General features: G+C 54.1%; 1 protein-coding gene across 1 annotated transcript in view; it reads left to right on the top strand.

Annotated features, from left to right (window-relative positions):
• Positions 1–131: 131 nt before the first annotated feature.
• The window catches only part of EFL1 (elongation factor like GTPase 1), a 57,141-nt gene continuing 32,218 nt past the window's right edge, over positions 132–25,054 (top strand). Inside the window, 15 exon segments of the mRNA XM_070400325.1 lie at positions 132–186; positions 756–923; positions 1,817–1,884; positions 4,310–4,394; positions 7,250–7,383; positions 8,240–8,377; positions 9,456–9,670; positions 10,492–10,615; positions 12,646–12,722; positions 13,823–13,959; positions 14,991–15,113; positions 17,156–17,255; positions 17,555–17,706; positions 18,355–18,533; positions 19,797–19,935. Of these exon segments, the coding sequence (XP_070256426.1) occupies positions 833–923; positions 1,817–1,884; positions 4,310–4,394; positions 7,250–7,383; positions 8,240–8,377; positions 9,456–9,670; positions 10,492–10,615; positions 12,646–12,722; positions 13,823–13,959; positions 14,991–15,113; positions 17,156–17,255; positions 17,555–17,706; positions 18,355–18,533; positions 19,797–19,935 (1,762 nt within the window). The 5' untranslated portion in view covers positions 132–186; positions 756–832.

The raw sequence follows: 25,054 nt of genomic DNA, 5'->3' as shown, positions 1-25,054 counted from the left end.
CCCTAGTTCCGACGCGCCTGCCGTCGCCCCGGCAACGCGGGCGCCCGGGAAACGGACGCGGTGACGTCATCACGCGCGGGTCTGACGTCGCGCGTCCCCCGCCCCGCCCGCGCGCAGGCGCACTGTCCCCGCGGAGCTCTGGACGCCTCGGACGCGCGTGTGCGACCCGGCGAGGGTTCCGAGCAGGTGGGTGCGCCCCCCGCCCCCGCCGCTGGGCTTCGGGGTCCCCGTCGGCCGTCTCCGGGCGGGTGGGGGGCCCGGGCGACGGGAGGGGACGGGCCGCTTCCCCGCCTGGACCCGGTTCCCACGCGCTGAGGAGAAGGGGGCGTAGACTTCGCGGAAGAAGGGGATGCGGGACCCCAGTGCCGCGCGGGGTTCGGAGGGGGGGGGCCCGTGACCCCAAACTTTCGCTCGGGCGCCTTGGGCCGTCCGGGGCCGCGGACGTTTCCGTCGGGAAGCGCGTGCGGGGTGAGTGCGGGGCGGGGAGACGTCGGCGGCGAGGGAAGGGGGGGCTCCGTGCACCCCGCGCCCAGCGCCGCGGGGTCCCTCGCAGCCGGCCCGCGCGGGGGCTTGTGGGGGAGCCGAGCCCGCGCCGGGTCGGGGCAGGTGCGCGCGTCAGGGCGGCGGCTGGACTTTGGCCGCGCGGGTGGGTGGGGGTGTCGCTTCCCCGGGACCTTGTCCCGGGTTCCGGGGTGCGGCACCCGTGAGCTGTCCCGTCGGCAACTTGCCAGCGTTTTTACTTTTTCATTAAAAAGGGATTTGAACGCCCCGCCCCGGAGCCCAGGTGCCCAGGTGCCCCCGGCATCGGTCCCGGCCCCGGAAGCCGGCGGCCATGGGGCCCCACAGTTTGGAGAAGATGGTGCAGCTGCAGAGGAACCCCGCGAACATCAGGAACATCTGCGTGTTGGCGCACGTGGACCACGGTGAGGAGCCGGGACCTGTCCTGTCCTGTCCTGTCCCGTCCCGGGGCTAGGGGTACGGGGGCGGGGCTCCCGGGTGTCAGCGGCGTGAGGGGCGGGACTTCCTGCCTTTGATGTCCCAGACGCGCGCATGCGCGGTGAAACATTGCAAATCAAGGCAGCTGCCCAGTGATTTGCATTCTGGCCTGTTGCCTTGTTTTTTATCTATCTTTCTTTCTTTCTATCTATCTATCTATCTATCTATCTATCTATCTATCTATCTAACTATCTATCTAACTATCTATCTATCTAACTATCTATCTAATCTATCTAATCTGTCTGTCTATCTATTTAAATTTCAGAGAGGAAGAGAGAGGGACAGAGAAAGAAACATCAATGATGAAAGAGAATCACGGACCGGCTGCCTCCTGCACGCCCCACACTGGGGATCGAGCCCACAACCCGGGCCTGTGCCCTGACCGGGAATCGAACCCTGACCTCCTGGTTCATAGGTCCACGCTCAACCACGGAGCCCTGCTGCCCAAAACTGTTGTCTTGTTTTCTAAATGAGAATTTGAGTTTTTAAAACTCGGGAGTTAGTCTGAGCCAGTGTGGCTCAGTGGATAGAGTGTCGGCCTGCGACTGAAAGGTCCCGGGTTCGAATCTGGTCAAGGGCACGGACCTCGGTTGCAGGCTCCTCCCCAGCCCGGGCCCTGGTCGGGGCACGTGCAGGAGGTAACCAATCGATGTGTTTTTCTCACATCGATGTTTCTCTCTGCCTTTCCCTCTCTCTTCCACTCTCCCTAAAAATCAATGGAAAATATCCTGGGGTGAGGATTAAAAAATAATAATAATTATTATTAAAAATAAAAGATAAAAAAGTAAATAGATTAAAATTAATACTGTTATTTTAACAGGCAAAACTACCCTGGCCGACTGCCTCATATCCAGCAATGGAATCATCTCCAGCCGCCTGGCGGGCAAGGTATGTAGTTGCAGGGGATGAACATTTGTTGCGTCTCAGCAAGTAGCAGCCATCTATGGTGTGATGAACATCTGCTGTGTGCTTAGCGATCCTGTAAGCGCCATGCGTCAGGCGATATCCTGGCACAGTTGTGGCCGTTTTCCCAGACGGGTGAGGTGGTTTGAGGGGAAAGCAAAGAAAGCCTCAACCGGGCAGGGTGGGCGGGGCGGGGGGGGGGGCGGAATAACACGGGAAAAGGCTCCTTTGCGAGGTCTGCTTGATGTGAGTGGAAGATTGGCATCTACACCACCAGGAGAGAACACGAACTGGTAGAGGGTGTATCGGATGGTCGCAGACCTTCAAGGCTCAGCGACGTGCCACAGCACGGCTTCTGCAGCCTGTGGGTCTGATGAACATCATGTTTTAGGAAGGAATTCAAGAGATCTTCGTTTCCGGCTGCACTGTGAAAGGACGGGGAATAACTTGCAATACAAAATAGCGATGTTGCCCTGGCCGGTTTGGCTCGCTGGATAGAGCGTCGGCCTGCAGACTCAAGGGTCCCAGGTTCGATTCCGGTCGGGGGCATGTACCTTGGTTGCGGGCGCATCCCCAGTGTGGGGTGTGCGGGAGGCAGCTGATCGATGTTTCTCTCTCATCCATGTTTCTGACTCTCTATCCCTCTCCCTTCCTCTCTGTAAAAAATCAATAAAATGTATTTAAAAAAAACAAAAACAAAAAAACCCAAAATAGCGATGTTCCTCGCCTTAATGAGTTTAGAATATAACCAGCAGGATGCGTCAGGTGACTGGGAACAGAGAGAAGGGGAGATGGAGAAGCAAAATAGAAACAAAAAAGTACACATAGAAGACTGAAAGAAGAAATGTACACATCTATATATATAAAAGCCCAAGCCACCTTTACAACCCGTGGACCAGTAGCTATGACAACACACTGACTACCAGGGGCCAGACACTCAGCACAGGCGCTGCCCCCTGGTGGTCAGTGTACTCCCACAGCCAACCTCCTGCGGTTCCTTCCCCGGCCCGCAGGCCCCGATAAGCCCCAATCGCTGTCCAGGCTGAGGGACCTCACCTGTGCACGAATTTGTGTGCCAGGCCTCTAGTCTATAATAATAAAAGCATAATATGCTAATTAGACCTGATGTCATTCCGGATGACCTTCCAGACGAAGCCGGGGCTTCGAGGGAAGCCTGGGTCCTGGGTGCCTGCCGGTGGCCGGAGGGAGTCCAGTGCTGGCAGCCAGCGGGTGGAAGGCCTACTCTTGCACGGATTTCGTGCATTGGGCCTCTAGTATAGAATAACAAGAGAACGAGACTTTTTGGAGGAAGGCCTGCCTTTCTTTTTAGAAATATATTTTTAATTTCAGAGAGGAAGGGAGAGGGTGATGGAAATGTCAATGATGAGAGAGAATCTCGAATTGGCTGCCTCTTACACACCCCCTACTGGGGGTACAGTCTGCAGCCCAGGTGAGTGCCCTTGACCGGTATTGAACCCGGGACCCATCAGTCTGCAGGCCGACAACGCTCTGTCCACTGAGCCACACTGGCCAGGGCTGGAGGAAGGTCTTTCTGAGAAGTGGGAGAGGTGAAGAGGAGCCAGGAGTGGGACCAGGGAGAGGCAGACAGGAAACCAGGAGATGGGAGATTTTCACGCGTGTGCAGAGTGCACACATGTGCAGAGCTCACACAGGCATCAAAGGTAATTCCTTTAGGTGTGTCTAATGCCCTGACCAAGAAGAGTGAGGGCTGACACGGTTGGTGTGTTTGGCCAGAGGTCATTGGTAGCTTTTAAGCGCTGTTGGAATGTCTGTTCAGACTTTGTCAGTGAGCCTGTGAAGGGGAAAGAGTGGCCGTGTTCTTGGTGAATGGAAGAACGTTCCCCCAGGCTGCCTTCTGTGACGGGCTCAGGACCACCTCATTCACGGCAGGAATCTGAATGAGCAGCCCGCGGGGGAGGCTGTGTGTGGTCTGACTGCATTTGGAAACTAGTTCACGTCTTCCAGTTTGTCTGTGTTCTCTTCCCCATGACAAACTAACATTCTCCGTCCCTCCCCTTAAAAAAGCCCAAAGGGGCTTTTGTTTAAAAGGTAAGCACGTAAGCCCGGCCGCCGTGGCTCAGGGGCTGAGCGTCGGCCTAGGAACCAGGAGGTCAGGGTTCCAATCCCGGTCAAGGTTCCATTCCCGGTCAGGGCACAGGCCCGGGTTGTGGGCTCGATCCCCAGTGGGGCTGTGTGCAGGAGGCAGTCGGTCCATGATTCGCTCTCATCATGGATGTTTCTCTCTCCCTCTCCCCTCCCTTCCTCTCTGACATCAATAAAAATGTATTTTTTTTTTAAAGTAAGCACTTAACGCAAAAGTCCAAATCATTCCACTGGGACGTGACGTTTCCGTTCCGCGGGCAGTAAGGGTGCCTCTGTTTGTTCCCAGTTACGGTACATGGACAGCCGGGAGGACGAGCAGGTCCGGGGCATCACCATGAAGTCCAGCGCCATCTCCCTGCATTACGCACAAGGTAAGGCCGTCTCTATTTTAAAGAAAAGGAGTTCTGGACCTTCCGTTCTCTTCCCAAGTTCATCGCATGCCTCATTTTCTTTCGTTCTACTCCACATACGTCGAAATGACGGAACTTTTTTTTTAATAAATAAATGGGCGATGGCAACGTAACCATGAAACGACGTTCGTCGAGTCCGACGTAACCCGAGGACTCTGTCGTGTCACTGTTGGCAGAAGCCATGGTGTTCAGGTCTGGCAGGAGCTGGGCTCACTGGTTCTCCGACTCCAGGGCCGACCCCAGAGCTTGTAAACCGGCTCCCCAGTCACCTGTCTCGGGCCTCCTCATCCCCGGAAGGCAGATCTGACTCTCCCGTCCTCAGAGCTCCCAGGAATGCTTCCCATGCTCCCCTCCGCCTCAGCTTGGTCTCCAAGAACGTGGCACAACGGGTTCTTCTGGGCCGTCCGCGTAATGACAGGCCACAGACAAAGACGCTCGTAAGATGCCACGTGATGAGTAGCAACCCTACGCTCGTCAGCGGGGGGTGCCGGGCTGCCGTCTCAGCTCCAGAGAGCACCAGGCAGAAACGGTGCTCGCGGTGAAGGCATCTGGGGGTGGATCAGTGTGACCTTCCCAGGACAGCAAGCTGCCCTCACTGCCCCGGCGCACTTGGGGTTCCTTCGCCCAGTGTTGTGCCACCCGCCGCCCGCGGGTCTGGCCTCCCGGGATGAAATGCGTGCCATCCTGAGCAGCGTGGCCGAGCGTGTGGCTTTGGGGTTAGATGGGTCTGAGCTTCCCCGTTGCCGTTCTGCAGTGTTTGATCCCGGGCGGGGAACCTCAGTCGGGTTCTAGCCGCGTGTCCTGCAGAAAAACATTGAACTTTCTGTGTCCTCGTGTTCCGCTCTGTAAACTGGGCCGATGGGAGCGGCCACCACAAAGGGTGGTTGTAGGTCGACAGGGAGGAGCGCCTATAAACCGCTTGGAACTGTGCCAGGCACACACAGGCCGCCGCGGATGCGAGCTCCGGCCTCGGTGGCTGTCTTATCATCATCAGTGGCACCTCGGGCACGAGCCCCGTCATCGGGCTGTTAAAGTCCCCTGGGGAGAGCCCGCGATGCGCCCCATAACTTACCATATTCAACCCCGTGGAGTCTGGAGCCCACAGGTTGAAGGACAGAGTTACAAGAAGGAGGGAAAGTCCAGTATCTATGGGGGTGTTTGAGCATCTGAGTAATTATTTTACCTTTGGAAGAGAATGATGTCACATTAGCAGTAAGTGGGGAATAAGGGTAGAATGCTAACGAGATACCGTTTTTCTTCATGGTTCACTTACGTTTTAAGGTTCAGGCTCTGTAACCTGGGGGCGGGGCCAGTTGCTCCGCTGTGCCCGGGACTGACATCGGCTTAGTGGGATGTGGCACTTCCAGCCGAAACGGCGTGTGTGGTCGCCCTGCTGTACGCGTAACATGCGTGTGGCGTGAGCCTAGAGGGGAGACTCCATGCGAGAGCGCTTAGCACACGGCTAGGCACGGAGCAGTCGGTCCTTAAGTGTTCGTAGAATTGACTCTAACTCTCCCCTGAGCAGATCCGCGCCTGCGCTTTGAGGTTTTGTAGGGGAGTCGTCGGCCAGCTGCTCCGTGTCTGTTGAAGTCGGCATTTCCTGTTTGGACCCCTTTGAACAACCTCCCCTCTCAGGCGTCGGTCCTTTTATGGTCTCAACTTCCTAATCTGTGAAATGGGTATAGCAATATGTACCTAATAGGGTTATTGTAAGGGTTCAATAATGTGATCAGCACATTAAATTCGTTTACTTTGCACAGTGCCCGGCTCACAGGAGGCTAAATAAGTGGTAACTATTAGAATAATAAAGTCTGAATATTTTATTTTATTTTATTTATTTATTTATTTATTTTGGAGGAGGGGGTGAGAGAGAGAGAAACATTGATTGGTTGCCTCCTGAAAGTTGGGCACAGGAGGAACCTGCAGTCCCTCCCCAGCAACTAGCCCCCAACACCCCAATTGGCCCCAATCGCCGGCCAGGCCGAGGGACCCCACCCGTGCACGAATTCATGCACTGGGCCTCTAGTAAAAACCTAGGTATATACCCTAGGCTGGGAATTAACCCACAACCCGCCCCAGCCGGTTTGGCTCAGTGGATAGAGCGTTGGCCTGCGGACTGAAGGGTCCTGGGTTCGATTCCTGGTCAGGGCTCTATCCCCAGTAGGGGGCGTGTAAGAGGCAGCTGATTAATGATTCTCTCTCATTGAGGTTTCTCTCTCTCTCCCTCTCCCTTCCTCTCTGAAATCAATCGTATATACTAGAAGTGTAATATGCTAAGTGTCCAACCATTCCACCAGTTGCTATGATGTGCACTGACCACCAAGGGGCAGATGCTCCAACCAATAGGTTAGCTTGCTGCTGGGGTCCGGCCGATCAGGACTGGGCAAGGCAGACTGGACATGCCCTGGAGCCCTCCTGCGGTCCCTCCCCGGGAGCCAGCCCCCATCACCCGGGTCAGGATTGGGCAAGATGGCCCTGCCAGGCTGAGGGACCCCACCTATGCACGAATTTGTGCACCGGGCCTCTAGTCAAAATGTATTAAAAAAAAATAAAAGTAAACTCAACTTTTCAGTCCCACGGCTGACATTCATAACCACTGAGCAACCCAGCCAGGGCAAGTCCGGATGTTTTATATAGACGCTGTTTGGAATCAGTAGTTTCGTCCACGGGAATTCCAGATGGGACTGACAGCAGCGGGTAGGACCTCTGCCTTCTGTAGCCTGACATCACCTCTGAGCTCTCTGCCTCTGGAACGCCCGAGGCAGCGCGTCGTATACCTGCAGGGCTGACAGCGGCCGTCCTCCCCTCCATTCCAGGTGGCGAGGAGTACCTCATCAACCTCATAGACTCTCCGGGTCACGTGGACTTCTCCTCCGAAGTGTCCACGGCCGTTCGCATTTGTGACGGGTGCATCATCGTGGTCGATGCCGTGGAGGGAGTCTGCCCACAGGTAGGGGGGCTGTGGTGTGGAAATACGTCTCGGGTGCGGGAAGGTGGCGGAGGAGGAACTGACTGCTGATGGCCGTGTGCACTTAGATGTTTCACTGACAGTCACTGGTTTTACATTTGACGTTCGATAACCTTCCAGTCTGTGGCGGAGTTACCTCACCTAAGTTTTCAGGATGACTTTAACTTTAGATTCTTTTTTTTTTTTTTTTTTTAATACATTTTTATTGATGTCAGAGAGGAAGGGAGAGAGAGAGAGAGAGAAACATCAGTGATGAGAGAGAATCATGGATCGGCTGCCTCCTGCACTCCCCACACTGGGGATCCAGCCGGCAACCCGGGGCCTGTGCCCTGACCGGGAATCGAACCCTGACCTCCAGGTTCGTAGGTTGATGCTCAATCGCTGAGCCACACCGGCCGGGCGGGCTCCTCACTGTCTTTTACAGTTTCATTTACCCTCCTTAAGCAAATGGCCAGTTCCACGAAGGTAACCACCTGTGTCTGACTGGCAGAGTCCGAGTTATAAAGGAGTATGGAAATGAGCTGATGATTAGTTCTTTAAAAAGTATATTTGTATTGATTTCAGAGAGAAGGGAGAGGGAGAGAGCAATAGAAACACCTATGATGAGAGTCACTGATTGGCAGCCTCCTGCATGCCCCCTACTGGGGATCGAGCCACAACCCGGGCATGTGCCCTTGACTGTAATCAAACTCTGGACCCTTTAGTCCACAGGTCAGTGCTCTACCCACTGGACCACACCAGCTAGGGCGGAATAAGCTGATTATTAATCAAGATTTCTTAAAGGTGTTTTAATTATTTCAGATCACGAGTTTTCCACTTTCCTTTCTGTTTCCATCAGACACAGGCAGTTCTGCGACAGGCCTGGCTCGAAAACATCCGGCCCGTGCTGGTGATCAATAAGATCGATCGCCTGATCGTGGAGCTGAAGTTCACCCCGCAGGAGGCCTATTCCCACCTCAAGAACATCTTAGAGCAGGTATTGCATTCTTTACTGCGGTCATTTAAAAATCAGGGCTCGAAGAGGAGTTGTAAGTCAAAAAGACCCCTGGGTGGGGTCTGAGGCGCGGCTCTGGAGAATTCACTTCCTTAGAATGTACTCACTTTCCCACTTACGAGTCACACGTGCTGGCATCATCAGACTGCAGCAGAGGCGGCAGCGCACGCCTCCTCTCGGGGTCCCGCCTGCTGGGAGCGTCCTCGCGCGTGAAGCTTGGATAATAGGTTTTAATGCTCTTTAATGTTTGAAATCTTGTAGTTATGGTTCCACAGGGAGGCGATGTTAGGAGGCTGTTTGGTTTTTGTCTTTTGTTTTGTTTTTTAATTTTTTCCCAGAAAGATTGGATAGTTTCTGAGTTGTTTTTTTTTAAAAAAATATATATTTCTTTATTGATTTCAGAAAGGAGGGGGAGAGAGAGAAACATCCACGATGGGAGAGAATCATGGATCGGCTGCCTCCTGCACACCCCACTGGGTCTGGAGCCCACAACCTGGGCATGTGCCCTTGACTGGGAATTGAACCGTGACCTCCTGGTTCATTGGTCGACGCTCAACCATTGAGCCACGCAGGCCGGGCGTGGATTTCTGAATAATAGCTTCCATTGTCTCTCTGAGGTCAGAAATAAGATGACTTGAGAGTGAAAATGGTTGGGAGTTAGAGGTCGGGAAGGGGGCCTGCGGAGAGTGGTGACAAGTTCAAATACATAGCTGATGTGCGAAATGCCTGGGGCTAAGGCTGACTGAGGCTGCAAACTAGGATCGTGGGAGCCCTGAGTTCCCGGGGACGCCAGGCCTCAGTCCTGAAAAACAGGTAAAGGGACGACACATTCGTGTTTGCATTAAAATAGTCATCACAAGAATGACCTGCAGAGCCGTACAGTCTAGCTGTGCTGGGGTCAGAAAGAACCGGTTGATAGCACGGAAGTTATTCATTGTTGTCAATGTCAACCTCACCTGAGCCCAGGCGGTTCCAGGCGTGGCCAGTGCTAGTCACGGGGGCTCCCGCCCCGGCCGCCAAGCCGCCGATTGACCCTCTGCCGTTTCACCCTCTCTCCTAGATTAATGCGCTCACGGGAACTCTTTTTACTTCTAAAGTCCTAGAAGAGAGGGCGGAGAGAGAGAGCGAGTCCCCCGGGACCCCGGGGTCCGACCGGGCGGAGCAGGTGTACGACTGGAGCGCGGGCTTGGAGGACACGGACGACTCCCACCTGTACTTCTCCCCGGACCAGGGCAACGTGGTCTTCGCCAGCGCCATCGACGGCTGGGGCTTCGGGTGAGCCCCTCCCCCAGACCCAGTCTCACTGTGGCTTCCAGACACAGCTGATGTGTATGTTTTATTTTTCACTGATTTCAGAGAAGAAGGGAGAGGGAGAGAGAGAGACATCCATGATGAGAGAGAATCACGGATCGGCTGCCTCCTGCACGCCCCCCGCTGGGGATCAGCCCGCAACCCAGGCCTGTGCCCTGACCGGGAATCGAACCCTGGACCTCCTGGTTCATAGGTCAACGCTCAATCACTGAGCCACGCCGGCCCAGGGCTACACAGCTGATACTTTAAATGGAACTTTGTGTTTTGAGATCATTGTAGATGCACCACAGTTGTAAGAAGGAATACAGATTCTCTTTTTACCTTTCCCTGAAGTAGCAGCCACACAAGGCAACCAATTGATGTTTCTGTCTCGTCTCTCTCTCCTCCCCTCCCTCCCTCGCTCTCTCCCTCCCTCCTTAGTCTCTCTCAATAGAATCCATAAGAACATGTCCTCGGATGAGGATTAAACACAATAAAAGGGACCATGGCACGAATTCTGCTTCATGGGGAGGTAGAGAGACGGGGCAAGACATGGGCTCTGGAGCCAGACTGCGTGGGCTGCTTCCCAGCTTCCCGTGCTCCCGTGTCACGTCTCTGCTCCTTTACCCCTGTCTGTGAAGGGGGGTGGTTAGTGCCTGCCTGGGGAGAGGGAACGATTGCAGTGAGGGACACTCTCGAAGCACTGTGGACAGAACGGTGCCTGCAGGGGACCCGCAGTGTTAACGATGGTCACGCTCACTGATGTCACTAATGGCATGAACACTTGCTTTTTTTTTTTTCCCCAGAATTGAGCGCTTTGCCCAAATCTACAGTCAAAAAATTGGCATAAAAAAGGAAGTTCTTTTGAAAACATTGTGGGGAGACTATTACATAAATATGAAGGCCAAGAAGATCATGAAGGTGGATCAGGTAATGGGCGTATGTCCCTTTTGTTGTTTTGTTGTTTTTTTATTATTGTCGTTTTTAATTCTCACCCGAGGATATTTTTAGGGAGAGTGGAAGGGAGAGGGAGAGACAGAGAGAAACATCGATGTGAGAGAGACACATTGATGGGTTGCCTCCTGCATGAGCCCTGACCGGGGCCTGGGCCGGGCAGGAGCCTGCAACCGAGGTATGTGCCCTTGACCGGAATCGAACCCGGGACCCTTGGGTCTGCAGGCCAACGTTCTATCCTCTGAGCCACACCGGCCAGGGCTCTTGTATTCTTCCTGACTAGATCTCTCCGTCCCTCAGCCGCGATTATACAGTCTGTGTAATGTAGCTCCTTTCTTGCTCGATATTATGAAGCACAAAGCCCCACCCTGTGAGCATCTTCCCTGGGCCATGGCAGGCCTTGAATCAGCAGCGCATTGAAGGGAGCCAGTGCAGGGAGCGGGGAAGCGCGGAGAGCCTGACTGGAGGTTTGCATCTCGGCCCCAGCGCTCACCAGCTGCGCCCTGTGCCTCAGTGTTTCCATCTGTGAAATGGGGGCAGCAGTGCTGGCCTCAGAGGGCGGGTGGGATAACGATACGAAACCATCCGAGAAAAGCCTGGAGACCGTCCTGTCCCCAGTGCCCGGTCATCAGTGTGTGTTGTGAGCGCGGCATCCTTTACATCAGTGGTTCTCAACCTGTGGGTCGCGACCCCTTCGGCGGCCGAACGACCCTTGTACAGGGGTCGCCTGAGGCCGTCCTGCATATCAGATATTCACATGACGATTCATAACAGGAGCAACATGACAGTGACGAAGTAGCAACGAAAATAATGTTATGGTTGGGTCACAACCTGAGGAATTGTATTTAAAGGGCCAGAAGGTTGAGAACCACTGGTTTACATAATCACTCTCCTCAGATCGGACCTAGTGTCTGTTTCTAATTTCCAAATGTTTTTTATAAGTAAGACTCCGGCGGACATCTTTGCATAAATGTTTTGTCTTCGTGATGACTTTTTTTTAACCGAGCACTCACAGGTAACGACTTAATTTCTCACTAACTTGTCACCAGCTCTTCAGAAAGGCCGTCTCGGCTGGTCGTCCGTCTAATTGTGCATGTGAGAGTACCCGTCTCACGGGGCTCTTGCATTATTATGCATAGTTTGATAAAAGAAATGGTAGGTTTTTTTGTTCTTAATTTCCTCTTCCTTGAAGTTGATTGTTTTTCAGGTTAGGAATATCCTTTAGCCCGGCCGGTGTGGCTCCGTGGTTGAATGTCCACCTATGAACCAGGGGGTCACGGTTCAATTCCTGGTCAGGGAACATGGCCTGGGTTGCGGGCATTTAGGAGGCAGCCGATCCATGATTCTCTCTCATCATGGATGTTTCTCTCCCTCTCCCTTCCTTTCTGAAATCAGTAAAATATTAAAAAGTAATGATAATGTTCTTTAGCATGAAGTTCATGGCGAGGCCTGTACATGCAGAGTCACGTGTTCACTCTCCGCTGGGCACTCAGTGGTGTTTTGATGGGCGCAGGGGGGCCGCCGCAGCGACGTGTCCCCCAAACGGCCTCATCATCGTGAAGCCGATAGTTCCCGCTGGGAGAGAGCGGTGGGTTATTGTACCTCCTTCCTCCCCTCTGCGGTTGAGTGAATATCTTCTAGTAGAAATGAGGCGTGTCGATAATAAAACATGTCAAGAATGAGTATTATACCCTAGCCGGTGTGGCTCAGTGGATAGCATGTCGGCCCGAGGACTGACGGGTCCCAGGTTCAGTTCCGGCCAAGGGCACGTACCTCGGTTGCTGGCTCGATCCCTGGCCCTGGTCGAGGTGCCCGTGGGAGGCAGCGAATTGATGGGACTCTCACATCGATGTGTCTCCCTGTCTTTCCCCCTCCCTTCCACGTTCTCTAAAAAAAAAAGGAACAATATCCTCAGGTGCGGATTAACAACAACAAAAACAAAGGATGAGTATTTAAGATCCCTATTAAATACGCAGAAACCGGAGCGTGTTCATTCTCTTTTACAGGCGAAAGGAAGGAAGCCGTTATTCGTGCAGTTAATCCTGGAGAATATATGGAGTTTGTATGACGCTGTCTTGAAAAAGTAAGACTTACAAACCTGGTGACTTTGGGCAGGTAGAATGTGCCTCAGTTTCCAATTGGCTGAGTCCTGCTTGAAGCTGAGAGAGACGGGGCAGTGAGGAGAGAGAGCCCTGACGACGAGTTGGTGACAGGGCTGGGAGGCGATTTCATGGAGCCTGTGCAACCCAAGTCACGCGTAGCAGGAGGGATAGGAGAGAAATGCTTCATAGAGGCCGCGGGGAAGGGATGAGAGGACGGAGGGAAACATTGACCTGTATTTTTTATTGATTTGGGAGAGAGAGAGAGAGAGAAATGTCAATTGGTTGTTCCACTACTTTTTTTAACATATTTTTATTGATCTCAGAGAGAAAGGGAGAGGGAGAGAGAGAGAGAAACATCCATGATGCGAGAGAATCATGGATCGGCTGCCTCCTGCACGCCCCCCACTGGGGTTGGAGCCCACAACCCAGGCATGTGCCCTGACTGGGAATCGAACCTGGGACCCTTCAGCCGATGCTCTATCCACTGAGACAAACCGGCCAGGGCTGGACGTTTATTTTTTAAAAACCCAGTTTGGAATAAAATAGTCATCGTAGCAGAAAGGTGCCTGCTAGCTAGACATTAATATTGGGAACCTTGGGCACACACATGGTTGGGACAAGTGCAAAAGAAAGCTTCCTTGGCGAGTTTATGTCTCGGTTATTCCCGAGATGGGTTCCTGCCCTCTGAGCATGCGTTTGTGACCCTGCTTCCCCCGCTGGCATACTTGGCTTAGGGAGGCTGTGGTCTGGTGCGGCAGGAAAATCTATAATAATAAAAGCGTAATATGCTAATTAGACCGGACAGCCGGACGACCTTCGGGACGAAGCCAGGGCTGCGAGGGCCGAGCCCCTTGCATGGATTTCGTGCACCAGGCCTCTGGTTTTAGAGAAAGGTCCCTTTAGGAGGGGATGGGTGGAGACGGGGCCTCCCGAGCTGTGGCGGGAGCCCCTGCAGTCCTTTTCCGTTGTTGGTAGAAAAGTCATGCATGAGGAATAAACGCTGTCGGATAACGGTGAGGTCCCTGTCCTCGCCGCTCCTTCACGCTGTGTGACCTTCCACCCCGCTCTGTGCTTGCTGCAGGGACAGAGAAAAGATCGATAAAATCGTCACCTCCTTGGGGTTGAAGATCGGGGCCCGGGAGGCGCGGCACTCGGACCCGAAGGTCCAGGTCAGCGCCATCTGCAGCCAGTGGCTGCCCGTCTCCCAGGCTGTGCTCGGTATCCTTTCTGTTCGTGGTGTTTAATGGGATCATTGTTTTGACAGAATGGAGGGGGGGGTTGTTACTGGCCACCAAGAAATCCTCTGGAAATAATGCATTCCGATCCAAACTCAGCTTGCTGTGTTCTTTTCCTAGTGTTCTATGAAACTATCTAACAATTATTATACTCTCCTGGCTGGTGTGGCTCAGTGGATAGAGCATCAGCCTGCGGACCGAAGGGTCCCGGGTTCGATTCCGGTCAAGGGCATGTACCTTGGTTGCAGGCACATCCCCAGTAGGGGGTGTGCAGGAGGCAGCTGATGGATGTTTCTCTCTCATCGATGTTTCTAACTCTCTATCCCTCTCCCTTCCTCTCTGTAAAAAATCAACAATATATTTTTTAAAAATTCTTATACTAATATTAGTATTTATTCTAATACAGTCTAAATATATGTTCTTCTAGGAAGATACTCCTTTTTATTTTTGTTTGGTAATCTAAAAAAGACACTTTTACTAAAATTTATAGATAAGTAGATAATTTAGAAGTTTTAGGTCACTGTTTTTCTTAGTACTATATTTTCTTTAGTGTGTTGATATTCCTCATTATGTTTTTAATTCCCAAAAGACTTCATTATAAAGTGGCATACATTAACTGAAGTAATTTTATAGATGAATTTAATCTCTCTCTCTCTCTCTCTCTCTCTTTTTTTTTTTTTTTTTTTTTGGTGATCCTCGCCCGAGGATATTTTTCCATCAATTTTGAGGGAGAGTGGAAGAGAGAGGGAGAGACAGAGAGAGACATCCATGTGAGAAAGACACATCGATGGGTTGCCTCCTGCACGCGCCCCGACCAGGGGCCGGGCCGGGGAGGAGCCTGCAACCGAGGTACGTGCCCTTGCCTGGAATCGAACCCGGGACCCTTCGGTCTGCAGGCCACCGTTCCAGCTGGCCAGGGCTCATGCGTTGTTGCCGCAGGATTTGGTGCATGTTGTGATCTGGTCCCTGGAGAGTGCACGCATCCGTGTTGGAGTCCTTAACAACAGACCTCAGCTATGGTGTGCCAGAAGCTCCCCAGCCCCCTCGACATCACACCCGAGCGGGTGGAGAAGCTGATGTGCTCGGGCTCACAGACGTTCGACTCGCTTCCGCCGGAAACCCAGGCGCTGAAGGCAGGTGAGGGACAGAGGAATGTGCATGCACCCTCATTTTTAAAAAGAAATACACTTTTTTTAATTTAAGAGAGTGAGAGGGAGAGAGAGAGAAACATCCACGATGAGAGGGAATCATGGATCGGCTGCCTCCTGCACGCCCCCCACTGGGGATGGAGCCTGCAACCCGGGCCTGTGCCCTGACCGGGAATCGAACCCTGACCTCCTGGTTCCTAGGTCGACGCTCAAACACTGAGCCACACTGGTCGGGCATCCGAACTTTTCAAGGCTTCCCCAGGCAAGACTTGTGGACCATGTTCCATTCTGACTTCCGGAATGTTTTTTCTCGTTTGAATTTGACCGGTGGGCTAACTTATGGGTAAAATATTTTGATGTGGGGCGATTTTTTTAAAAAATCACTAACCAATTTTATCCCTCCAGTGTCGGCTAAGGAAAATGGCAACATGTGCTTTGAATTGTGAACAGTTTATAGATGTGGGCCCTGGCCAGGCGGCTCCTCGTTGGAGCCTCGTCCCATACAACCAAAGGTCGCAGGTTTATTCCCAGTCACTAGACCAGGGGTGGGCAAACTTTCTGACTCGAGGGCCACAATGGGTTCTTAAACTGGACCGGAGGCCGGGACAAAAGCATGGATGGAGTGTTTGTGTGAACTAATATAAATTCAAAGTAAACATCGTTACATAAAAGGGTACGGTCTTTTTTTTTTTTTTTTTTTTTTTTTTTTTTTTTTTTTTTTAGTTTTATTCATTTCAAACGGGCCGGATCCGGCCCGCGGGCCATAGTTTGCCCACGGCTGCACTAGGCTGTAGGTTCTAGCCCTGGTTGGGGTGCATACAGGAGGCAGCTGGTCGATGTTTCTCTCTCGCACTGATGTTTCTCCTCTCTCTCTCTCTCTCCCTCTCTCTCCTTCCCCCCCCCCTTTCTGTCCCTCCCTCCCCTCTCCCCCACCATCCTTCCTCTAAACATATCCTTAGATGAGGATTAAAAATTGAAATGTATAAAAGGTTTTGTAGATTCAGGGAAAATTCACATCTTTATAATAATGGACCTTAGTTTATGTCTAAGGTTTTTTCATTGCTGTCATTATAATATTCTATTTTTTATTGATTAAGGTAGCCCTGCGCACGAATCCGAGCGCTTGTAGCCCGCTGCCCCCGCCCTCCTGTAGCTCTGCCACTTGTAGATTGGTCTTGACATTACGGTGTACTGGCTAATTTGCATATTCCTCTATTACTATATTAGATTTTTGGCTGTGTTCTAACTTGTTATTGTGGGGATTGGAAAAGCTATTGATTTTTATTTTATTTACTTATTTATTTATTTTTAAATATATTTTATTGACTTTTTACAGAGAGGAAGGGAGAGGGATAGAGAGTTAGAAACATCGATGAGAGAGAAACATCGATCAGCTGCCTCCTGCACACCCCCCACTGGGGATGTGCCCGCAACCAAGGTGCATGCCCTTGACCAGAATCGAACCTGGGACCCTTCAGTCCGCAGGCCAACGCTCTATCCCCTGAGCCACACCGGTCAGGGCTATTTTTTATTGGTGAAGGTATTACATATGTGTCCTTATCCCCCAGTGCACCCCCGCCCCCGCTCATGCCCTCACCCCCCGGTGTCTGTGTCCATTGGTTAGGCTTATGTGTTTTATCCACAAGCTCCCTGCTGGCTGCTGGCCTCTGCTCGCATCCCTCGATCCTCTTGCTTCTCCACTGGGTCCAGGGAATATTTATTGGGGCTTGTGGCGGGCGGTGAGCTCACTCACTGGCTTCAGTTCCGAATCGGAGTCCCCCAGCCCTCCTCCTGCCCTGTTAATGCTGCTTTTCTTTCCTTGTTTCTGCCAATTCTGCTTGTTCTTTTTCCTCTTTTCCGGCAGTTTTACAGTTTTCCAAATGGACTTTTTATGGTAGTTGTAAAAGGTTACAGGCTGCGTACATATTTAGATGATGCCATAGTGAAAACATCTTAATTGTTCTCCAGAAAAACCTGGATCTTTCATAAAGGAAAAAAAAATACTGACATGCTTGCTTTCTGCTCGCTCAGCTTTTATGAAATGCGGGAGTGACGAGACCGCCCCGGTCATCATCTTTGTGTCCAAAATGTTTGCTGTCGATGCTAAGGCTTTGCCTCAGAATAGGCCCAGGTAAGGACGGGATGGGGGTGGGGGACGGCGTACGCGGCTGGGCGGGAGGATGGTCCCCGCGGGCGTGCGAGCTCTGTGGGCACGTGGGGCCTGCGGGTCAGCTCGTGCGCTCGGTGCCTGGGGCCTGCGCCCTCCGAGGAAGCCTGAGGGGCCTGCTCTCCTGGCGCCGCCGCCGGGGAGGGAACTCGGGGAGCCTTCTGCCCCGAAGGGCCAGGGCCCGTTGTCGACGGTCCTGGCACATGAGTGCTGCTGTTTCCCTGCTCGTGCCGCCCGGAGTTAACGTGCGTGACATCCCACAGGCCTCTCACTCAGGAAGAAATCGTGCAGAGGCGTGAGAAGGCAAGACAGAGGCACGCGGAGAGGCTCGCGGCAGCTCAGGGCCCGGAGCCCGCCGGGCCCACCGCCGAAGGGAGCACCCCTGAAACGAGTCCGGAGGGAGAGGAGCCGAAAGGTACAGCTTCCCCAGTGGGCTTTGGTGCCAAATATTTTTTTTAATGTCAAATGTCTGTACTTGTTTCTTCAATATGTTTTTACTAGAGGCCGAATGCACAAAATTCATGCACGGGCAGGGTCCCTAGGCCCGGCCAGCGATCAGGGCCGATCTGTGGGGTGACTGGTGGGGTGATTGGGGGACCCTGCTGGGACCCGCCTTGGCTGGCCTGCGGGCTGGGGTCAACTCCTGCATTGAGCGTCTGCCCCCTGGTGGTCAGTGTGTGTCATAGTGACTAGTCGTTCCGCCATTTGATCAATTTGCATATTAGGCTTTTATTATATAGGAATGATTTCAGAGAGGAAGGGAGAGGGAGAGAGAGAAACATCCACGATGAGAGAGAATCATGAATCAGCTGCCTCCTGCATGCCCCCCACTGGGGATGGAGCCTACAACCCGGGCATGTGCCCTGACCGGGAATCAAACCCTGACCTCCTGGTTCATAGGCCGACGCTCTATCCACTGAGCCAAACCGGTTAGGGCTATTCTTTTATTCTTGCTGTTTCTGTCCTGGAACTGGGCCAGATGTCCATGGTATTCACTGTCCCTCTGTGCCCCCCGCCCTGGGGAGGACATGCTTGGCGCTCATGACCCCTTTGTTCCTGGCAGGGGGTGAGCCGCAGGTGGGGAGTGTGACCCCTAGGCCCGCGCCGCAGGAAGAAAGCAGCCAGGAGACCAACCAGGAGACGTTCGTGGCGTTTGCGCGCGTGTTCAGCGGCGTGGCCCGCAGAGGGAAGAAAATCTTTGTCTTGGGGCCCAAGTACAGTCCCGTGGAGTTTCTGCAGCGGGTGAGGCCGGAAGCCAAACTCAATATGCTCTTTCAAGGTTCTGATGTCTTTTAAGTTGGCGAGATTGGCAGTCATCTTATTGGTAGATTTCTCGCGTCTAGAAAGGCACATGGAGGTGAATTCTGTGTCTCCTCTCGCGTGGCCTGGGTGACATTCGGTAGACCTGTCTCGCTCGGTAGCATTTAGGGAACGGAACTGGCATGTGAGCCCAGTGTTCTGGCCTTAAAGGTTGTGAGGCCTTTCTCTCCGAGGCCAGAAGAAGGAACGGGGAGGACACAGGGCATGCTTGTGCCAGGGTGAATCTTCGGGAAACGGAGATGCGGAGTCTGGGCAACACGGACAGGCGTGGGCACGCGCAGGGGGCAGCAGCAGGCGCCCGGCGGGCAGTCCCAGGCGCCGCTCAGGAGGGTCTGAGCCGGTGAGCAGTGGCTTCCAGATGTGCCCGAGCCAAAGGCAAAGGCCACCACCAGCTGGAGCCGTGGCGGGACAGGCTTGGTGCGGGAGGCTGAGGGTGCCAGCGCCCCGGGAGCCAGTCGGTCAGCAGGAAGCAGGGAGGCGGAACCTGCTCGTCAGGGTCCATGCCAAGCCCTGCTGAGGCTCTGGGTGGCGTCGCTTTAAATCAGTGCCTATTTGGGTTATTTAATTTATTTACTTTTAAATATTTGTATTGATTTCAGAGAGGAAGGGAGGGGGGAGAGGGAGAGAAGCATCAACGATGAGAGAGAATCATGGCCCGCTGCCTCCTGCACGCCCCCTACTGGGGATCTAGCCCGCATCCGGGGCATGTGCCCTTGGTTAGCATCAAACCTGGGACCCTTCAGTCTGAAGGCCGACGCCCTGTCCACTGAGCCACTCCAGCTAGGGCCAGGGTTTAACTCTTTTTAAAAATGTATATATTTTTATTGACTTTAGAGAGGAAGGGAGAGGGAGGAGAGGGAGAAACATCAATGATGAGAGAGAATCATTGATAGGCTGCCTCCGGCACGTCCCTTGGGGACCGAGCCCACAACCTGGGCATGTGTCCTTGACTGGAATTGAACCCAGGACCCTTCAGTCCACAGGCTGATGCTCTATCCACTGAGCCACACCAGCCAGGGCTATTTTTAAATCCATGAGGCACCATTTCAAATTTGCATGCTTCACACTTACATGAAATGTGACCGCCCCACGTCTCATTTATGAATGAAAATAACTCTGTATGTGTGAACCGATGTTTCCATTTCCTGCTCCCTCACTCACCGGCGCCCATCCTCCCTCTCCCAGGTGCCATCGGGCTTCTCCGCTCCCCTGGACGAGCTGCCCGCGGTCCCCCACATGGCGTGCTGCACGCTGGAGCACCTGTACCTCCTGATGGGGAGGGAGCTGCAGGACCTGGAGGAGGTGCCGCCAGGAAACGTGCTCGGTAGGTGCTGCTGGGCGGGCGTCCGCGTCTCCCGAGAGGCCCCCTGACACCCGCTCACTCGGCGGAGTCTTTGAAGGAGAGATCGGCTCTTCTTCCTGCTGCGTTTAGACTTCACTCAGAGAATCTGAGTCAGGAGCATGTCGGTCAGTACCTCGGTGTGACTTATGGTCATTCTCTTGTTGTTGTTAATCCTCCCCCGAGGATACTTTCCCATTGATTTTTAGAGAGAGTGGGAGAGAGAGAGACAGAGAGAAACATCGATGTGGGAGAGACACATGGATGGGTTGCCTCCTGCACGAGCCCCAACCAGGGCCCGGGGAGGAGCCTGCCACCGAGGTACGTGCCCTTGACCGGAATTGAACCCGGGACCCTTGAGTCCACAGGCCGACGCTCTATCCACTGAGCCACACCGGCCAGGGCTGTGGTAGTTCTTTCAAAAAAAAAAAAAAGTAAGTGCTGCTCACGTCGTCTGTGAAGACTCCGAGCTGGGGCTCTTCCGTCTGCGAGCAGCAGAGTTCCTGCTCACGGCCTTCTCGTTCTGAGCTCCGGGGACTGTCCGGGCCGAGTGTCTTGGGAGAGTTCCCTTCCTGGTGTTCGTCCGGACGACCAGGACGTTTTTAATTGGCTCCTCGGTTTGGCGGGTGACCGGTCCGAGTGGCTCCGTCAGCACACCTGGAGCTCCTTACCCGCCTCACAGCCAGAAGCGCCTTTTCAGGCCCGTTTCCCTGCGTCGTCGTAAAAAGCCGGGCCCTCGGAGCAGGAGCGGCCGGCTCCTCCGCCCCGTGTTCCCTAAGAGCATCTCGTCACAGCTGGGAGTGAGTTCAAGACGGGGCGGGCGGGGGGCCGGGCCGGGGGGCCGGGGGGAAGGCCAGGGTTCCGGCTTGTTACCGCGCGGAAGGCGATCGCCCGAGAGAGAGAGGCGGCCGCAGCCGGGGTAAGGGACGGGGGCTCCAGCCCGCAGGGCGCTCGGCTGCGGTGACCGGGACCAGGTTTGTCAGCACAGCTCCTCATGTATGTGGTTTCTCTGCTGATCCTCCATCACCCGAGGATATTTTCCCATTGATTTTTAGAGAGAGTGGAGGAGAGAGGGAGAGGCAGAGAGAAACATCGATGTGAGAGAGACCCATCGAAGGGTCGCCTCCTGCACGTGTCCCAACCAGGGCCCGGGCCGGGGAGGAGCCTGCAACCCAGGTACTATGAGCCCTGGATCGGAATCGAACCTGGGACCCTTCAGTCCGCAGGCCGACGCTCTGTCCGCTGAGCCAAGCTGGCCAGGGCTGTGTGTTGTGTTTTTAACTTAAGACGGGTTTGTCTTTTGGATGAAAAGCGTAAGCTGGGTGGCTGATGGGGTGGAATAGTCTGCTGCTGCCTGAGGACCCCCGAGGCCCAGTGGCTTCACTGAGGCAGCGTTTACTTCCTCGGGACCTGCAGGCCACGTGGTCTGCTTGGACGGCTCCTCTGTCCCACGTGGCGTCACCTGAGGTGCTCAGAGCCTGGGCACGACAGTTACTCGAAGGCTCTTCACCCCCGTGTCTGGGTGACACTGGTTGTCTGCGGGGCCATCGGATGGGAGTGGGACTGGGGCTGGACCTGTGGCTGTGACTTGTTTTTAACGAATATATGTTTATATATATTTTATTGATCTCGGAGAGGAAGGGAGCGGGAGAGACAGATGGAAACATCCATTATGAGAGAGAATCACGGATCGGCTGCCTCCTGCACGCCCCACACTGGGGATCGAGCCCGAAACCTGGGCCTGTGCCCTGACCGGGAATCGAACCCTGACCTCCTGGTTCATAGGTCGACCCTCAACCACTGAGCCACGCCGGCCGGGCCCGTGTGGCCTTTCCATGTGGCTGCTTGGCCTCCTCACCAGGTGCTGGCTGGTGAGCGTCCCAGTAGGAGAGGAAGGAGGTGTCATGATGGCGCCTCCTGACCCTCGCCCCACTCCTGCCCCATCCCTTCCTCAGACAGAAGTGAGTCGCTGACTGGCCCGGATCCAAAGGTGGGACTCACTCCACCTCTTAAGGGACCGTGTCAGAGAGTTTGTGGACGTGTTTTAAAGGGTCACACCACCAATCCGCGATGACCTCTCGTTTTCTCTTACACGGTAACGGGCCCGTGATAGGGCACAGATTACACATTACAGCACGGAGCGATGTTCGTAGCCTCAGGGCCGGCCTGGAAATGTTATTTCATTTTTTTAGCCTTTTTCGCTCAGGGAGAAAGTTGTCACTCCTTTTCTTAGGAAAATAGTGGAGAGCGATGTGACTGGTGCCATATGCTTCCCATCAGACAGAGTCGGGGTTATCAGATGCAGATGCCATGGTGCTGGAGGCGGAAGTGAGCGCATCGCATGGCATTCCGCGGCAGGTCTCGTTGGCGCTTGGAACATGCAGACCTCACTTTGGAACGAGGCTGTTCCTCACTTGGAGAATTGACGCTGACCCGTCAGCATGGGGCGGATTTCTGCGGCCTGCGAGTAGTTCATTGAGAGTTTAGAATTCTGTAATTCCAACCTGATGTTTGGAAAAGTTGGTGTAGATGAGCCTGGCCAGACCTCCATGCCCGGCACACAATGGCCTCTTGTTCAGTCTCCTCCCGAGAAGGTAAATGTTTGCCGCAGGCCCGGTTCACACGCGAGGGGAAATTGAATTAGGGTTCCAAGTCTGCAGCCCTTTCTTCCTCGCGTCCAGATCTCTTCCATATGGTGAAATCTTTACAATTTCAGGGGCGCACTTTAAGAGGAAATCTGATATTCCCCTTTTTACAGCGTGAGGGAAGCAGTGGGTGCTGCCCAGCCTTTTTCTGAACTGGTTTCAGTTCTGCCAGGGGAGGTTGCTGGGCTGACGGGAAGTCGGTGTGGTTTCAATGAGTGAGTGTGTGTCTCCTTGTCAGGTGGGGAACTGAGGAGTCAGAAGCCTTTGAAGGGTTTTACTGGCAGATTTTTAAAAAATATAATATAGCCGTAACCGGTTTGGCTCAGTGGATAGAGCGTCAGCCTGTGGACTCAAGGGTCCCAGGTTCGATTCCAGTCAGGGGCATGTACCTTGGTTGCGGGCACATCCCCAGTGGGGGGTGTGCAGGAGGCAGCTGATCGATGTTTCTCTCTCATCGATGTTTCTGGCTCTCTGTTCCTCTCCTTACTCTCTGTAAAAAATCAATAAAATATATTTTAAAAAATAATACATTTTTATTGATATCAGAGAGGAAGGGAGGGGGAGAGAGAGAGAGAGAAAGACATCAATGATGAGAGAGAATCATGGATCGGCTGCCTCCTGCACGCCCCCTACTGGGGATCAAGCCTGCAATCCAGGCATGTGCCCTGACCGGGAATCAAACCCGGGACCTCCAGGTTCATCGGTCGATGCTTAACCACTGAGCTACACCGGCCAGGCCAGCCTCTCTTCTGTTAACTTCTGGGGAGACCAGCTGCTCTCTCGGTGGCACACGTGAATCCCAGCGTGCCTGGGGACCGCTAATCTAGTCCATTTCCCAGAGCTTTGGGCATTTGGCGAGCCTTTTCCTCTGTTGACATAGCCTTCCCTAATTGTCACCTTTCTTCGGACATTTCACTTGACATTGGGAGGTGGAGGGCGTAGGGGAGGGAGGTGGGCGTATCGATCCATGTGGGATAAACCTTCCTTTCTCAGGATCCAAAGCCGCTTAAAAGAAAAAAAATAAGAGGCATGGTTTTGTACACGTAGCGACGTACTGTTTGCTCTGAAAGGATAAGCCTTTGTTTGTTTAATTTCGTGGCGCAATCGTTCTTCCACTCGTCTTTTGGGCTTCGTCTTGCTTGGTCCTGCGCCTCCCACGTGGTCGGATTCTCACTCGGGCTGCTGGAATCTCCCGGGGTCTCCAGGCCTTTCACAGTGTGGATCGCAGACCAGCCAGAACGCAGCCTCTTGTCTGAGGAGGGCACTGTCCTGGGAACTCCCAGACGCGAGTCTGTGCCGCATACAGTGTGCTGGGTCACGTGATCTCTGTGCCGCATACCGTGGCTGGGTCACGTGATCTCTGTGCCGCATACCGTGGCTGGGTCACGTGATCTCTGTGCCGCATACCGTGGCTGGGTCACGTGATCTCTGTGCCCTCACACAGCGCGCTGGGTCACGTGATCTCTGTGCCCTCACACAGCGCGCTGGGTCATGTGATCTCTGTGCCCGCATACAGTGTGCTGGGTCACGTGATCTCTGTACCCGCATACTGTGCGTTGGGTCACGTGATCTCTGTGGCCCTCCCTCTTCCTTTGGCTGGTTCTCCAGGAACCTCCCCCCTGCCCGTGACCTGGCTTTCCCATCGCCTCTATTGCTTGGCCGTTCTCCATATTGCCTCTGCCCCCCCTCCGTCTGTGGATTGCTCGAGGTGACACCCAGAAAGCCTTCGACAGCCCTGGCCGGTGTGGCTCAGTGGGTAGAGCGTCGGCCTGCGGACCAAAGGGTCCTGGGTTCAATTCCGGTCAAGGGCTGGACTTCGGTTGCAGGCTCCTCCCCGGCCGGGCTGTGATCGGGGCACATGCGGGAGGCAACCCATCGATGTCTCTCTGACATCGATGTCTCTCTCTGTCTCTCCCTCTCTCTTCCACTCTCCCTAAAAATCAATGGGTGAGGATTTAAAAAAAAAAAAAGAAAGAAAGCCTTAAAGGGGTAGGAACTCCACCCCCTGGAGATCTCTCTGTCCTTGGATTCCCGAGGACCTTACGCATGGCTGGGCCTCCGGAGGGCCAGGCGGCGTTCTCTCTCTCGAGCCAGTTCCCCGAAAGCGCAGGCAGAGACCCCCCCCCCCCCCCCCCCCCCCCCCGCGCCCCCGCTTGACTACTGGGCAGAGGCGAGTGGCCGGGTCTGAAGCCTGTGCAGGATGAGGAAAGGCCTGGGCAGCCTGTCCCAGCGCCAGCCAGGGCCGCAGCTGCCCCCGACGGCCACCAGGGGGCAGCCGTGAGCACCGCCCGTCCTGCCTGCAAACAGAACAAAGACCGGGAGTCTGAGCGAGCGAGCCTGTGCAGGAGTCCGCCCCGGGCGGCCCACGTGCGACATCTGTGCCTTCACCTGGGACTCCTGGTGATGAAGACGCCGAGCGGTGGTGGATGGGCTGTGCGTGCTGAGGGCTGTGTGCTCTG

Source organism: Myotis yumanensis, unplaced genomic scaffold (genome assembly GCF_028538775.1).
Source record: "Myotis yumanensis isolate MYYU_CA2020_CCGP unplaced genomic scaffold, mMyoYum1.0.hap1 SCAF_20, whole genome shotgun sequence".
In the NCBI taxonomy this organism is placed as follows: Eukaryota; Metazoa; Chordata; class Mammalia; order Chiroptera; family Vespertilionidae; genus Myotis; species Myotis yumanensis.
Note: the sequence above shows the minus strand (reverse complement) of the source record. Positions and strands in the feature narration are given on the sequence as shown.